The 16,544-nt window shown below is 39.4% G+C and overlaps 3 protein-coding genes across 4 annotated transcripts; 1 reads left to right on the top strand and 2 right to left on the bottom strand.

Moving 5' to 3' along the window:
- Positions 1-1,650: 1,650 nt before the first annotated feature.
- On the bottom strand, positions 1,651-3,433 carry LOC115049642 (uncharacterized). The gene is made up of 5 exons (XM_029512022.1): positions 3,381-3,433; positions 2,913-3,242; positions 2,371-2,727; positions 2,073-2,209; positions 1,651-1,943 (listed from the first exon to the last, which is right to left on the bottom strand). Exons 1-5 carry the CDS (start codon positions 3,421-3,423, stop codon positions 1,818-1,820), a joined length of 993 nt encoding a protein of 330 aa, XP_029367882.1. The 5' UTR covers positions 3,424-3,433; the 3' UTR covers positions 1,651-1,817.
- Positions 3,434-5,164: 1,731 nt separating this feature from the next.
- On the bottom strand, positions 5,165-7,159 carry LOC115050205 (signal-regulatory protein beta-2-like). The gene is made up of 6 exons (XM_029512998.1): positions 7,096-7,159; positions 6,641-6,973; positions 6,115-6,471; positions 5,850-5,972; positions 5,709-5,755; positions 5,165-5,625 (listed from the first exon to the last, which is right to left on the bottom strand). The coding sequence occupies exons 1-6, from the start codon at positions 7,136-7,138 to the stop codon at positions 5,485-5,487; spliced, it is 1,044 nt and encodes a 347-aa protein (XP_029368858.1). The 5' UTR covers positions 7,139-7,159; the 3' UTR covers positions 5,165-5,484.
- A 3,304-nt stretch (positions 7,160-10,463) lies between these two features.
- On the top strand, positions 10,464-14,022 carry LOC115049935 (uncharacterized). 2 transcript variants are annotated; one of them, XM_029512587.1, is made up of 6 exons: positions 10,464-10,521; positions 10,637-10,693; positions 11,076-11,408; positions 11,613-11,726; positions 12,319-12,368; positions 12,569-14,022. In XM_029512587.1, the coding sequence occupies exons 1-6, from the start codon at positions 10,479-10,481 to the stop codon at positions 12,680-12,682; spliced, it is 711 nt and encodes a 236-aa protein (XP_029368447.1). In that variant the 5' UTR covers positions 10,464-10,478; the 3' UTR covers positions 12,683-14,022. The 2 variants fall into 2 exon arrangements, with proteins under 2 accessions (XP_029368447.1, XP_029368446.1); XM_029512586.1 differs by having other exon boundaries at positions 10,637-10,978.
- Positions 14,023-16,544: the final 2,522 nt, after the last annotated feature.

The following is a 16,544-nucleotide window of genomic DNA, read 5'->3' as shown; positions in this document are numbered from 1 at the left end:
CGTCGGAGGACTTTCACATACACCTGATCTCCTGGCACTGCTGGTCGGGCCGGATCCTGCTCCTGGTTGACCTTCCTGTAAGTATATAGATCTATGGATAGCAGTTAGTTGTTTCATGTATGCTTTTAACTCATCTTGCAATTGCTCAAGCGTGGTAGTGTGTGAGGTTTGGGCACTTCTGCTGGTAACTCTTCCACTATTTCATTTATCATTCTCAAGTCATGAGCCAACCTGTGTCTTAATTTGTTTGGTTATTAGAACAGCTTGAGTTGGCATCAGTATCACCTCTTGGGGTTTTGCCAACATTGATGTGCCACACAGGATCTTTATCATGTTTGCCTCTGGGGACTGAAAAATCAGTGGGTGATCATTTTGTCCCACTGGAGTGTAGAGGCAGTTTTCATCATTGGTCCCAAATCTTTATCTTTTCAATTTTAATTTTTTACCAAGGTAATGTGTTGATTTTGGCACGTTAAACCATTTTGTGAGGAATGGGTTACATTCTACCTGTAATGCTGCTCCTTCTTGCCCAATTACAATGTACTGGGAGATCAGCTCAACTTTGATTCCTCTTGTTATTTTGTGCCATTCCTCTTTGAATTTCTCACTTTTTGTCTCATCATAGAACATTGTGCAATGATGCCCATGGGTTTACCGGGCCTCCAGTTCCACCCCGCTGAGGCCGGCCATGGCCGTACTGAAAGTCCCCAGCAGTCCGAGGGTGTTGGCACCGATCAGGGTCTTTCTTGAGTCTTTCTCTCTCACAAAGATGCAGGAGCCATCTTAGCATTAGTGTGAAGCAGCCAATCCACACGTGCCACATCATCAGTGATGCCCCTCCCACACATCAGTCACTTCAGCATGAAGAGCAGAGCGGACAGACTTGGGGAGGTTTCTGTGGTCACAACATCCATCCTCTGTAGTCTCTTCAGTTATTTTCAGAGCGCTGCTGAAACGCAGAAGCAGAACACATTCAGCTGGAGGTGGTGATAAACTCCAGAGGTTTCGTTTTCACATAATACACATACCAAAGTGCTCAATATAAATAAATCATGCCTGATGCTATGAACAGCACAAAGACTGTCAGTAACAGTCACAGACACACAGTCCAGGACAACAGCAAAACCTCTCCCACCAAAACTTACCAAAGCTGATGTATGTGTGTATGAAGTGTATGAAAACTGAAAATACACTGAGAGAGAGAGAAAAAAGAGCAGAAATATTTGTCAGGTCACAAGACTTTGGTTTGTGGCCGTCATCAAGGTCCACCGACTGCTGACCACAACTATGATCCCTAAAATGATGCTGTGTTCAGCCCTCGTACAGAGAAGGATGGACTAATGATAACTCCTTTAAACGACGGCTTTAAAGTAAATACTGACATCATCACTGATGACCCTCCCACTTTTCATGTCAGGAACGTCCACCACAGCTGATAAAATGAAAGACACACATTTATCACAGAAAAATTTCCTTTAATAGTAGAAATGTGGAGAAATAAAAAGGACAAAAGGAAAGATTGAGGATGACAATTAAAGTGAGAAGAAGAGAAAAAACATGCAGTCTGATATTTCTAAAAACTATTACACATTAAGAATTGTGTATTTCTGCAGCATGATTAACACCATTTGACAGAAATTACTACACAATATTGTCAAACATTTAAAGAAATAAAAATATAAGGTGACCTTGACGTAATAAGATATTGCTCCTTCGGTTACATTGATGTGGAGCAGTACATTCCTCGCTGTGTGCCAGAAAAGAACAAGTCAGCTTTATTAACTCAAAACAAATCCACTGTCTGGATTGTTAATCTGTCACAAAGCTCTGACACCAGAATACACCGTCTCTTTCTCGGCTGCTTTCTCATTCCTTCTGTCCACTTTTCCATCTTTCCTCCTGGTGAAGGTTGGAGCAGAATAAGTAAGTCGGTCCTCATCTCCCTGAGAAGATATATAATGAAGAAGGTTATGAGATTAATGATAATGATGGTGAGAGTTCAGAAAAAATCATATTCAGGAAGAAGAAATGTTAATAACTTATCCAGTTCTGTCTTTTCTCATGTATCTTACCTGCTGACTTCTCTGATCAGTGCTGACTGTTGTCTTCTTCATATAAAACAGGAAGACAGTAACAATCAGAGCTGTAGCCAAAGTACCACATAACACCAACAGAAGTGTGATGGTCTTCTGGAGATCCATCATATTCTCTGAAATTATATGTGGACCAAAGAAATAAAGTTCATTATGATTTGATTGGATGAGAAAATATAAATAACTCCTGCGTTAAATAGGATCTAAATTCTACATTCTGAAATGAAACACAAAAATATGCTAATTGAACATTTATATAAGAATATTCTCCACTTACCTTCAATTTCCAGTTTAGTCCCATTTCCAAATAAAATTTCTCCACACGTGGCCACAGCGCAGTAATGAGTCCCAGCATCAGAGGAGCTGACGTTCTTGGAGAAGAAGTAATCACATTTCTGTGTGGACTCAGACTCAGGACTCTTTTTACAATGATCTCTATTGTTTCCATGAGCGTAAATGAAACTGGGATGAGCTTCATCGGATCCAGCTCTGAACCAGTACACACTGTGATCTCCTGGACATGTTTTCTTCTCAGAGTCAAAGAGGACCGAACACTGAAGAGTCACTGAGTCTCCTGGACGGACTGGATCAGATGGAGGAAGCTGAAAGTTGGTGGTGATCTCAGTTTCTGCTCCTGAGAAATACAGACACAAAAAAATATGTGAAATGAGTTTTGATCATCTAAATAGAACTAAAAATTACCAAAATGAAGAGACTCTTTATATGTAGTTTTTAGGGGAATTTACATCAACGTTTGTCAGCAACATGTTAAGTCTACAGTTTTGATTGTGAACAGTGTGTGTACTGAATTAAATTTACCTTTAATCCTCAGAAACGTTCCTTTTAAAAACTTCACATCTAAGTCATCAACTTTTATACAGTAGTACAGTCCAGTGTCACTTTGCTCTGTGTTATTAATATTCAGAAGAAAAGTTCCAGGTTCTTGTTTTGTTGTAAAATGAGGAGTCTTCTTAACACCATTGTAATCAACAGAAGGAGTTCCTCCTAAGAATTCAGGTAAGTTTCCAAGAACAAGCCGGATCCAAAATAAGTTGACATGGTCATCAGATTTGTGGCGGGGACACGTCAACTTCACGCCTTTTCCAACACCAACAGTCTTCGTCTGAAACATCTGATCATCTGTGCATCCTAAAAACACCATGAAATGGAGCAGTGAATAATAACAGATAAATTCAGATTATGTCTGGGTCCAAACTCATACAAAAAGATGTCTTTAAAACATAGACTACAAAATGAACATGAAGAAAGTTGACTTCATCTACTTACCTCCCGCTCTGAGTAACAGCAAAAAATGGTATATGATCAACATCTTCGTCTTCTCAACAACAGTTGTTTTAAACACTATTTCAGATGATTTCACTTCATGTAGTCGTAAGAAAGGGGGAGTGAGCGCAACCTGATTGGTCAGTCATTGCACTGACATCTCTCTGTACACCACAGTGAAAAAAATATTGCCCATCTTCGCTGTCTAAACACGACATCTGAAAAACAAGTCTGTTTTTTTCACAGTGGGTTTCTAAAACTGGCTCTAACAGGCAACTGAACAGATGATTACACATGATGTTGACAGTAAATGTGAAATAATCTGCAACATAAATTTGTATTTTAAATGTAGTTGATATGTCAGATGGCCACACTTCTAGTTTGTGGTCACCATGAAGGCCAACATGTAAAATGTTGGGTCCAGTCCTGTTAACATGACACACAAACATGGTTACACACATCGAGCCAGAAAACAAAATACTGTCACATATTCTGAGTTCTGCTTTGTACATGAAGCTCTTTGTGTGTTCAAACTGTTTGTTGTTTCTGACACAAATACACTCAGATTCACAGTCAGTGCTGATGAACAAACGATGCATGGAAACTGAAGCACTGTTGTGTTTGTGGTTTCAAACTTTTCTTCCTCTCTCACTTTCTATTTTAGCCCCAGAAGGCTGAGCTCTTACTGCTGCTTTATCATTTAAAAGATGACCACAACAAGCAGGAGATGTAAAAGGAGACACGGAGACACGCACACAGACACACACTTTCTCAGTCATGTTACATGGCGGCCATTTTTGCTCAGACCTTTTAGCGGTTTGCTGCTCTCTGGTAGCTGCTGTCAGAGGGGGAGGTGCTCAGGAGGCTCTTTTACTGAGAGCAGCAGTTTGTACTGAGATGTTAAGTTTCATTATTGACACACAAGTTTGGCAGCCGGACGTAATGAATGAATATATAAAGAGAAAACACAACAAATCTGAAAGAGTGGAAATATATAAATAAATCAAGTATGTTAAGATGGTTGTAGTCACTTTTGAAGAAGTCTGATCAGATAATTAATCTTGATGTCAAAGTCTTAATCTCTGAAACATCATCAATTAACCAGCAAAGTGGGAACATTAGTAACATTATTGTCTCGCAGAAAGAAGGTTCGATTCCCGGCCTCGGGGCCTTTCTGGGTGGAGTTTCCAACAGTTTCTAAGTTTGCCTGTTTGGGTTCACTCTGGCTTCTCTGGCTTCCTCCCAGTCCAGAGACATTCATCTTTGGATTAATATGTGACCTGAGTGTGAGTGTAAATGCTCGTCCTCCTTTATATGTCGGCCCTGATATCGACCGCCGACCTCTTCAGAGTGTTTGCTCACCCATTGTCAGCTGCGATTGGCTCCAGCCCCCTTTCTGTAGGTCGCTCCCCACATCTCTACCACACCAACCTCTTTGTTAACCAGAAGACCAAAATGCACACAAGATGTACAGACTGCTGTTATCTTGACTGATGCCAGACTGGTCTGTGATAACAGTTCAAATGGAAAAGCTAAAAACTTTTCTCTGGTGTGAATGAAATCATGAAGACATTCAAACACCAACACTGTTATTCTGTCCACCAGATGAAAATAATGAGCCTCGTGGGTGACAAAGATCACATTTCATCGTTACAACTGGCCACTTCCTGGAAGATCTATCTTTACGTAGAGAAATTATTTTCTGTTGCATGTTTGCAAAATCATGAGCAGATGAGAAGAATTTAATTGTTAAAAAATAAACACTATGAGCGTAAATGTGTGCAGAGAACAATTTATTACTCTGTTTGGTTTTTTCAGTGAAGCAAACACAAAACTAAAGAATTCAATCAGCATTAAGTAAAACAGTGTTACTAAAATCATGATGTGAAAAATAAAGTTGGATATAAAAAAATTCATGTCTGTAATTTTACCAGTTTCAAACACCAAACTGTGATCGGTGCTTTCACTCATCATCCAGTGTTTTATCTGGAAAGTTTCAAATGTAGAATAGTTCAAAATGAATTTTTTGACAATATTACCAATCAGACAGATATAAAATAGCATTTTGGATCATATCTGCCGTTATACAGCACAAATACACATTCATTCATTGATCCATCCCAAAAGCTCTCATAGCAGTGAAGGTCCTCTCTCTCTCTGCTGCTTTTGCATCCTTTAATGAACAACTTCCAGTTTTTATCACGCTGTAGATGGCAGAAGAATAAATCCATGCATCATCGTTCCCTCTCTGGAGAAATATATAGAGAAATGAAGGTGAAAAATCTGAATCCTCTTTTTTGTTCACATCAGTCCAACATTTAAATTCCTCACCTGTTGACTCGTCTGTTGTCGTCTGTTTTTGTGCAGGACAGCAGCAGCTGGAGCAGGAAACAGAAAATATATAGATATCAGTCAGTCAGGATGCAGGAGAGGTTTACTGATGGAAAGACAAGTATGATTTAGGTACATTACCATTACAACAGTCACATTTGTTCTTCTCGTTGGTGAAAACGAAGATAAATATGACTATCAGACTTATGAGCAAGAGAACAGGCAGCAGATATGTAGTAAAAAGAACAGACGTCAACATGGATTCTGAAACATGATGAAAACATGGAAACAATGAGTTACATTTATTTAAAAAATAATGTAAATTAAAATATATAAAAGGTTCAATGAAGGTAAAAGTTGAATTCTTCAAATGTATGATGAAAATAACAACAATAAGTGTATTTACCTTCAATCTCCAGTTTAGTCCCATTTCCAAATAAAATTTCTCCACACGTGGCCACAGCGCAGTAATGAGTCCCAGCATCAGAGGAGCTGACGTTCTTGGAGAAGAAGTAATCACATTTCTGTGTGGACTCAGACTCAGGACTCTTTTTACAATGATCTCTATTGTTTCCATGAGCGTAAATGAAACTGGGATGAGCTTCATCTGATCCAGCTCTGAACCAGTACACACTGTGATCTCCTGGACATGTTTTCTTCTCAGAGTCAAAGAGGACCGAACACTGAAGAGTCACTGAGTCTCCTGGACGGACTGGATCAGATGGAGGAAGCTGAAAGTTGGTGGTGATCTCAGGTTCTGCTCCTGAGAAATATAATCACACAGTCAATATACTTCAAAGTTATTTAGTCACATTAATGTGAAGACTATATCTGCTGTGTTTGATAATTGCCTTTAAAGAACTTCAGTTGTCATTTGGCACAATATAGGTAAAAACTGTTTGAAATGTGTGTGTGTCCTGTAGTTTATGCACCTTTTACGCTCAAATATGTTCCTCTTAAGAACATCACGTCAAATTGTGCTGTATTTATACAGTAGTACAGTCCAGTGTCACTTTGCTCAATTGCCCTAATATGCAGGAGAAAAGTTCCAGATTCCTGTTTTGTTCTAAAACGAGGAGTCTTCTTAACACCATCATGATCAAATGAAAATGTTCCTCTCAAGAGTTCAACAGGTAAGTTTCCAGAAACAAGTCGGATCCAAAATAATATAGGAGTGGCATCAGATGTCCAGCGGTCACACGTCAGCGTCACATCTTCTCCAACACCAACAGTCTTTGTGTCAAAGAGTAGATCATCTGTGCATCCTGAAGATACAATTAAATGGAGCAGCGGTTAATAAGAGAGACAGATTCATGTCATGTCTGAACTATGTTTTCAAACCTAGACTACAGAATATACGTGAGAAAAGCTGACTTAATCTACTTACGTCCTGCTCTGAGTAGCAACAGAAAATGTAACATGATCAGCATTTTCCTGTTAACCCGCCTAAGACAGCAGTTGTTTTAAACCTTGTTTAAGACGCTTGCCCATAAAGCAGTGCTACAAAGGGGATGGAACAACATGCGAGTAACCTGATTGGTCAGTCATGACACTGGCGTTGCTCTGTTCCACCACAGCGGAAATATTATCACTATCCTTCCTGTCGAAACACAAAAAACACCTCTTAAAACAAGCTTTTTCACATGGTGGGTGTCTGTACACAGCACTGAGTTCACTCTGATGAAATATGATGTAAGCAGTAAATGTGCAATAATGAGTTACAATCACTGCTTGACTTTTCAGCTGATTCTTTTTAAATATGCTCAAAAATCACAGAAATAGAGACAGAAATATCAGCATCAAATTGCATAGTTTTGTGTTGTGCATCTTGTGTGTGTGTATTCACTGATGTTCCAGAAAAGCCCAAACGTGTCAGACATCAGCATTAAGATAAAGAAGTTCAGTGACAGATTAAAAGCCTGTGTGTGTGTTTTTTTCCTGACAGTGTTTTGATTTGACCTCTGAACCAGCCAATGGAAAGGCACCACATCATCACCGACGCTGACACATGACACTTCGTCTGTGTTCACACTGCTGCTGTTTGTCACACAAACAGAATCACGTTCGGTCACCGCCGACAAAGAAATGGTTCGTGGAAACTTACAATGTTGTGGCTGCCGCTTCAAACTAACACAAAGAGGCTTTTCTTCCTCTCTCTCTATTTCAGTCCCCAGAAGCCAAGCCAAGCTTTCACCGCTGCTTTGTCACTTAAATATGACTGCTGTTACTGTTATGATTCATAACAGTATCTCTTGGGGTAACAGATTTGGACACACACACACCTGCTCTGTAATGCTACATCAAACTTTTTTGATTTGGTTTGCTTCTCGCTGCGAGCTGCCATGTGAGGGGCTCGCTTCACATCCTGTTGACGCCCACAGTCATAGCAGCTGAGAGTAAACAGCTTCGGTGGTTGGTCAGAGGGGGAGAAATATCTCACCATAACCTCTGACTGTCAGTGAAGCTGCTGCATGCCGCTTTGCTTTGCTTCGCCTTCTCCAGGCAGACATGCTGTTCATGTTCATTAATGTTCGTGGCTGCAGATCAACTCACTCTTTGGGGAACGACCTGCTGTGAACGTCCTCATCCCTGAACCAAACATCATTTTAGAAACACGATGTGTCTCTCTTTGTAGTTTAATCTGAGGCTGGTACAAACGGACTCCAATCAGCATAAGAGGGTCTCACTTTTCGTTTAGGGATCTAAAATCCAAGCATATTTTTGGAAAATCAGATTTTGGTACCATGGACTTCATCAGATGGGTGCATGCTAAATCAGCGGCACACATTTGGATTCAATTACCTGTCAAGGTTTATAAAAGCTGCAGCTGCTAACCTGCGTAAGGATTTAATGACCTGACTTCTACGACTGAATGCTAAACAGCCAATCAGGCTGCTTCATTTACATACACTGACAGAGCTGAGCCAACAGAGACGCTGCCTGACGTTACACAGTGTGCAGGTGTCACAGGAAGCTCACTAATGGCGCCGCAGATATAAGCTCGTCGGGCAGCGTGACAGTCGACTTGTTTGTGACAGTTGGCAGCCCTGGACAGTTCTACAGTCCAACCTGATATTCAAACGGCTTTCCTGAAAAACATTTGCAGTATTTGGCTCTTTGAGCACTGTGGGTTTGGAGCTGATAGTAAATCGAACAATGGATTAAGAGAAGAGCTAAACGACGCAACAAAAGAGGAGAATGATCCTTTTGCTTTGGCCCCGAATGCTTTTGAGTGCTGCTACTGAGAAAGAAAACTGTGGAGTCAGTAGAGTTTTCAAAATTCATTCATTCACTGTCATTCACATGACAAGCCTTAATAAATAACGTTTTTGTGCCATATTTCACATGACACAAAATATTTAACACAACACAAATGACAATCTATGAGAATAGAAGCAATATTAAAGGTACTGCTATGAGCACAGGAGGTGCGGTGTACAATTTATTTCAAGGTGTTTTGTGTGAATTATGTGCTCAGAACCTTTCTGCTGAGCTGTTAAAGTGTTTCAGCTCTGATGTGGCTTTGCACAACATCACGTTAGATTGATTATGAAACTGTCAACATTATCACATAAGAAGCATGTTGACCTCTTGACATCACATGATTTTAAAAGTGATGCACTGACGATCAGCTCGTATGCCAGTTGCTCAAACACATTTGGAGTTAAGCTGCAGACCCGACCTGTGGATTTGTAAAATTCATCAAAACTTTCAAACTGCACTGTACAAACTAGTCTGACGCGTTCACGTGACGACAAAATGTTGAAAATACACAAATATTGGGGGGTTCCCACTGGAGTGTGTCATTGTCAGGTAATACTTTTTTTTTACATATATTTTCTCCTGTATAACATGCTTACTGTCAGCTCAAACATATAATCCTAATGCTACTTAAGCCAGAAAGCTGAAGATGAAGAATGCAAAGCACAAGAGAGATTCACCATAAAAAGCATGACTAAAGTTGCCTTTCAGTGAAAGTCACCGCACACCACCACTGTGCACATAATCCATGATGCACGGAAACTTAAGCAGTGTTGTGGTGAGGCTGTAAAGCTATGGCACGGATTCAAAAGGGCCTTCTTTTATGTTTGACCGTCAGTTTTAGTTTCATGAACTCCGACCTGTATACAGTTTGGCTAAGACGGCGGCAAATGCTGTTCACGATCATTTAGATTTGAACTATACAGACAAATTATTTACATTTTCATCTTCCTTCCTGTTCCTCGACACTCTCGATTGAAAGTAACTCTGCTTTTTTTTTGAGTATCAGTGTGGCTTTCATGAGACGGTGTGGTAAATTATAGTATTTTCTTTGAGTTGGGGGAGGGGATCATTGTGATATTCTCTCCTTTTGGTTCAGGGTGTTTTTTTACATCATAGCAAAACTGAAATATGAACCAAATTTTTATTAGCTAGATTATAGCTCTAAAAAATGTGCAACACTTTTCTTAGATTTTTCTTAATTTAGAAATAATATTTTGAATTTGTCAAAAAAAAAACAAAAAAACAACAACAACAACAACAATAAACCAATCAGAAGGTTTCGAGAGTTCCAGTAGTAAACAAAACATGACCCAAAAAAGATTTCACACGCCACAGAACACTTTTTGAGTGAAGTGGAAAAAGATATTCTAAGTTTAGGGGGAGAGTACAGTTTTAGTCAGCCAATCAGTACGACGTCTTCTCTGTAAACCATGATGACCTTACTACTTAAACGTTTCATCTGGGCGGGACAACATCAGTAGTGCAAGAGAAGGCTGCTCTGCCGCAATGATCGGAAATTTGGCTGCTTTGATTCTTCTTTCTGCAATGTGTAAGTGTACAGGCTAGTTTGTTAATAAAAAGAATAAAAGTAGACATTTCAGCTATGTTTAATGCATATATTTATTTGGGTTGTAATATTGTTCTTGTTTTTCCCTTTTCTTTAGCTCTGATTCAAACTGCGGAAGTTCCTCGTCTGATCTCTTTGACTGAGGCGAAAACTGGTGACAATCTTACATTAGCATTTCCAGTATCTGGAGGAGGTGACAGATTCTTGAATGTGTTTAAGCTACCTCTTGGACATATGATCCAAAAGGTTAGCACAGCAGTAATCGGTAGAATAACAGTCATGAAAGAGTTTGCTTCACGTTTCAATGTAACAAAAGGGGATGATCAGTATATTGTTACCATCAAAAATGTCAGCAAAGATGATGAGGCAATATACTTGTGTCAACACGGGACTGCGTATGAACAGACCTTCAGCAACGGCACATTCTTGGCTGTGAATGGTAACGTTTCCTGTGTTCGAACCCTCAGTGAGCTCATAACACAAATCCTTTTGTTTGTGAATTGATCTTATCCCCTCTTTAAAACTGAATCACACAGACTGGAATCAGCAGAAACATGTGAAACAAAGTCCAGAGACAGCATCGGTCCATCTGGGAGACCCTGTGACTCTCCGCTGTTCACTTTTCTATGAGAATGAAAGAAACAAAGTGCCGTGTCCAGCTGAAAACAGCGTCTACTGGTTCAGAGCCGGATCAGGAGGATTTCATCCAGGAGTCATTTACCCTCAAAGAAGTGATGAAGAAGAGGAAAGGAGCTGCGTCTACAGTTTGTCTAAAACTATACTGAACTCCTCTGATGCCGGGATTTACTACTGTGCTGTGGTCACATGTGGAGAGATCCTGTTTGGTGGAGGAACTACAGTGGAGACAAGTATGTGTTTAGAGTTTGACATTTATAAATGCTCTTAAATAGTTTAAAACATATCATAATGTGGCTGGCTAGACACAAAGCAAATTGCTTGGAGTCCAATTTAATTATTATTTCTATACCAGTTGGAAAAGTACCAGCTCTTTGCAAAACATAATTTTTGCTGATTATTTACTAATCGTGACATGTTGAATATGACTCATTCAGAATCAGGGCTGGACCCGGTCGTCCTCGTGCTGGGAGGACTGTTGGTCTGCTGTGTCACTGCGATAGCCGTCCTCATTTTCTGTGGAAATCAAAGAGTCTGCAAACATGTTGAAGGTAGGCTGATCATGCACAGCAGTTAAAGCAGGCCGGGGCCGTCCGGCACTGAGCCCCAGCACACAGGCCTAACCTGGTTCTCTCTTTTCCCTGATCACCTTAAAGGTGACGTGTCAGCTGCTGGCACCGTAAACATTGAGTAAGAATAAGAATAGGAATAACACGAAAAAGATGCACTTTGGCACTCATTGCCAACAACCACCCCCCACAAAACAAATCCCAGTTTAACCCCTGATCATACATATTCCCCACTCATTACTGCACTTTTAATTTCTGCTCCATTTTACTCTGCTTTTGTTTAGTTTTGTTTCATTAAAGATTGAACAATAAGAAATCAACCATAACAGTCAAAACAGTGATGTGTTAAATTGAAAGTTTCCTGTATTTTTTTTTTTTTATTACTTTCCGTACATCTGCCAGATAAAACTGTAGTTATTAATCCAAACACTTTCACGTGCATTTCATGATTTTCACTGTTTATTTAATTGTGAGTATGCTACGTCGAAATGCTTACTTGTAGAAACGATGAAACTTCACTCAACAATCAGATGCTGAAAACGTTTATGTTTTATTTTGTTTTGTTTTGTTGCAGGAGCTGGGAGTGCTTCTCACCACAGCGGACATGGCCAAACAAATAATGTGGTAAATGTACATTAAATATACTGAGCTGGCATACTTCATATATCTCTATATTTCCCATCATTATGAAGTGATCGTAGGACATTTTTATATTAACAGATTAAATAGGTGTTCAAAGAAAGGTGTCACTTGTATTGACCATCCCACACAGTTCCCCTTTATATTGTCTTTTTTAATTTTTTTTTTTTTTTTATTGTTTCTAGGATGATGAAGGATTGAGCTACGCAGCACTGAGTTTCTCTTCAAAGAGAACAAAAAGATTAAGGAAGACGAACGAGTCACAACAGGAGTGTACATACTCAGAGTACATTGGATGAGATTCTGACATGCTGCCCCGACTCTCTTCATAGACGCAGCAAAGTATGTACTGTATAAGGAATCTGAACTGGCCACCTAAAGTTTAGTTAGTTAAGGCACTCCTTTCTGTACCCAGCCAAGGGTTAGGGTCAGACCCAGTCACACCAGGATTTAAACGGCATAATAACACATTTTCAATTACAAACTTCAAATTATTGCTACTGAGCCGTTCTGTACTTTTATTTAAACTCCTTGGTTGGAGGAAAAAATGATTAAATGCTTTTCAAATAGCCGTCACAATGATTCAAATGCAAATGTCGACAACAGGTGTATGTCATCAGGTTTACTGTGGCCTGTGTTAATGTCTCTGTGATTACCAGTATTTATGAGGTGGATTTTTAAAAGAATCCAAACAATAACAATTTCTTAAAATTTGTACTGTAAAAATGTGACTTGACTGACTTTAAAAGTTGAGCAAAAGCCATGTTTCCTGCTTGAATTGAGTGAATGGCTCACCGAAAAGCCTTGACAGCGTCATGGATCCTCTCCATCTTCGTTGTATCCCTCATGGCAAAGATGGCGGCTGAATAAATGTGCATGTCCTCCCCTTTCTGGAAAAACATTGGGCAAGTTGTGACAAGTTATCATGATAAATGCAGTTGAGATTGAAAGAAGACCTGTATTTTATGAGAAAGCTTAATCTTTCCCTTAAATTATTTTGTTGTCCACTCGTGTTTGCAGTTCTTGTTAAAGTATTATAAAATATATTGAAAATAAATAAATAATCAGCAATAATTACGTTGAACTCCTCAAATAAAACAAAGGAGAAGAAAAGCTTCCTTACCAGTGAAACAACGATAAACCTGAATGGAATAAATGAGGCCAAATATGAGGATCACACTTATTGCCAAAGTAAAACACAAGAGAGACAAACTTGTGTTTGCCGTCTGAGAATCCCACATGTTGACTGCTGAAAAATATCAAAATATGAATAGAAAGAACAAATGAAGAGAACAATATAAAAATCTATGCATAATTAAGGCTAAATCACCTTTTTAACTTTTTAATAGAACATTTTTAGGCATATCATAATTTATTTAAATTGATTACCCTTTTAAATGAATGGGAAAGTGTGTCCAAGCTTTTGACTGCTACTGTACATCTACACAAAAGAGACCTTCAACACAACAATTTTTAAGGACTGTGAAGAAACTGATTTGCTTTCTGTATCAACTGTCAGACCTGTTCTTTGTAAAGATATGACGCCTCTTTGTGGTTGAAACTGCTGCATCACTTTGCTTTACTTTCTCAATATGCAGAATAAACTTTCCAGATTCAGACTCATTGTCTGACTACAGTCTGACTACTGTATGTTTTTTTTTTTTTTTTTTTTTAAGATTTGAGGATAGTTTCCAGAAACAAACTTGATTCAAAATACAAAATCCTGAATTCTTGCATTCACATTAGCGGCTCACATTTTCTCCAGAACAAATGATCTTTCTCTCAACCATCTGCTTCTCTGAGCATCCAGAAAAACACAAACATTGACTGAATACACACCCTCTTTACTGTAATATCACAATACAGCCAAACCACAAATGGAATACAGATGTTCTCCACTCCAACCATCAGTAGTATATAAAATATGATCTACTTATTTTGTTTTTCCACACGAGACTGCTGCTCAGTTTGGTCCTGCTCCAAAATTATCCACCTTTCTGGACATAAAAGTGGGTTGGACCAACGTCAGTGATCTGACGGGCCTCTCGCTGTGTTGGTTTGCTGTACCGTCACACCGTCCTCCCCCTGATAAACAGCAACAGCAGAGGCATCTGATCAGTCACAACCCCACCCTCACTGACTCGTTGTTTCATACCCCCCTCATTTGCATGCCTGTCTGAAGTTTTGTTTTTGTGCTTGGCTAATCATTTTTATCCAGCTCTGGATCAAATGAAACTCATCGGCCAGTTGACATTGATTCAACGGCCATCCAGCCAACCCACCAGTCCAAGGACTGCCATTGGTCCAAGCCAGGGAAAGTTCCCGTTCCCATCAGCAATGCTAGAGTTTCCCATTCATCTGACATTAAATGTTTAATGGACAGAGGTCGATGAAGCTTTTGGAACAAAGATGATGGTTGGTGCAATATTCAGTTTCAGTTTTGTGTTTTTACGGTGGATAGAGTTAAATTTTATTTGAATTAAAGCAAAACCACTTGCACAATAAGTAGGCCTTCCTTCCTGCTAACACCAATTTGCGGTCCAATATACCAGAAGTGAAACTACCTCCCCTGTGTTTTCTGGTGTATGCGTCTCTCCACAGTGACCTCTGACAAACAAACGATGGAAAATAGAGAATGGCTGGGGGTGAATATGTTTCAAATAAGCTTCGAAGTTGTTTCATGTCATTGCTCACCCATTTTCACAGTTATTACCATATAACATAGTATAAGTAACAAACGTTGGACTTCAACACAAAGTGGGACAGTAGTTATTATGACAATGCTCTAACATGATGCAAACTTACTGTTCCCTTTGTGTAATAGCACAAAGTTCACATCGACACTTCCTTCTAACATCGTCAGCCAGTGAGTGTTTCCACTTGCTTTTCGCTGGACCTTTTTTTGCTTTGGTGGTTTCTGTTGACTGAGACGGAGGCGTGCTAACACTCACTGGTCCACTGATGATCATTTGTGACATGTTTTGCTAAAACTTTAATCCTCCCACGTCCAGTTCGACTTCTTTTAACGCACAACTCCGAAGGAAACTTTGCAAGCAGACGTGCCAACCAATAAATGTAAATGCACTGCTGCCAGTTCTCTAACTTCTGCCCTCTATCATTATTGCTTGGCATGAAAATAGAAATATGCAAACTGTCTTCTTAGAATTAGTTCTGTGACGTTGTAGGTCTGGTATGCTCTGCATGGTTTTCACACACTCTTCAACCAAGTGTGTGCACTTCAAACAACATACAGTATCTTTAGTTCTCAGAAGCACATGACATGACCACAGGGCAGAGGGAGAAAGTACAGATCACAATAATATCACGATACATGGTAATTTGTAGTGCAATGTATGGTGCACCGTGAGCTCAACCCCAGTTGTTTGGAAACCTTTTAAATCCTTTATTCTATCACTCATTCTTGGTCTGAAAAATTTCAAGGACCTTTTTTTTTGTCACAAACACATCATTGTTAGAAAGGTAATGATTAAAAGAAGCAGTGGTTATTTCCATCACCTGACTTCCTCCCTCGTTCATGTATAAACAGCAACTGTTATTTCTAAGATAATTTGTTCAGGTGAGGATTATTTTCCATATAAATACAAACTGCAGATGAAGCCTGCCTGTACTCTGGCTTTTGTAGATCCACTGACTTCCTAAAAAGCCAATTAAATTTCAGAGTGTAGCTCTGTGATCATTATACCAGTACAGCACCTGGTTAAAATGAAGTTCTTAGCTAGCCCTTGAAGCGTTTCCCGTATCTGTAACCTCACTACACATCCTGTTGAACACTGTCGTCAGGTCTGTTCTGAGTAAGCAACTTCAGTGGTTGGTCAAAGGTAGAGACCTAGCCCACCGCAGCCTGTGTGTGTGAGGGTAGCTGCTGCATGTGGCTTTTCTGTTGTTTTCAGTGTAAACTGGCTTTAAGAGCTCAAAGACAAAAGCGGCTGGGTTGATGAGCTCAAATTTTTGACAGTTTTTTTTTTTTTTTTATGTTGCAAAAAATAAATAAATAAATAAAAGTCAAATGCACCAATGATATTAAAAAGTTTTCTGCTTCTCTTTATCTACAAGTGCAGCATGTTGTGGTGGATAGTTACTCAAGACCAGTTTTGGGGCGTGTCTATCAATCTCTTCTTTAAGCAAATTTTAGGGATGGCC

This window comes from Echeneis naucrates, chromosome 10 (genome assembly GCF_900963305.1).
Source record: "Echeneis naucrates chromosome 10, fEcheNa1.1, whole genome shotgun sequence".
NCBI lineage: Eukaryota > Metazoa > Chordata > Actinopteri > Carangiformes > Echeneidae > Echeneis > Echeneis naucrates.
This window is presented reverse-complemented; position numbering and strand designations above follow the sequence as displayed.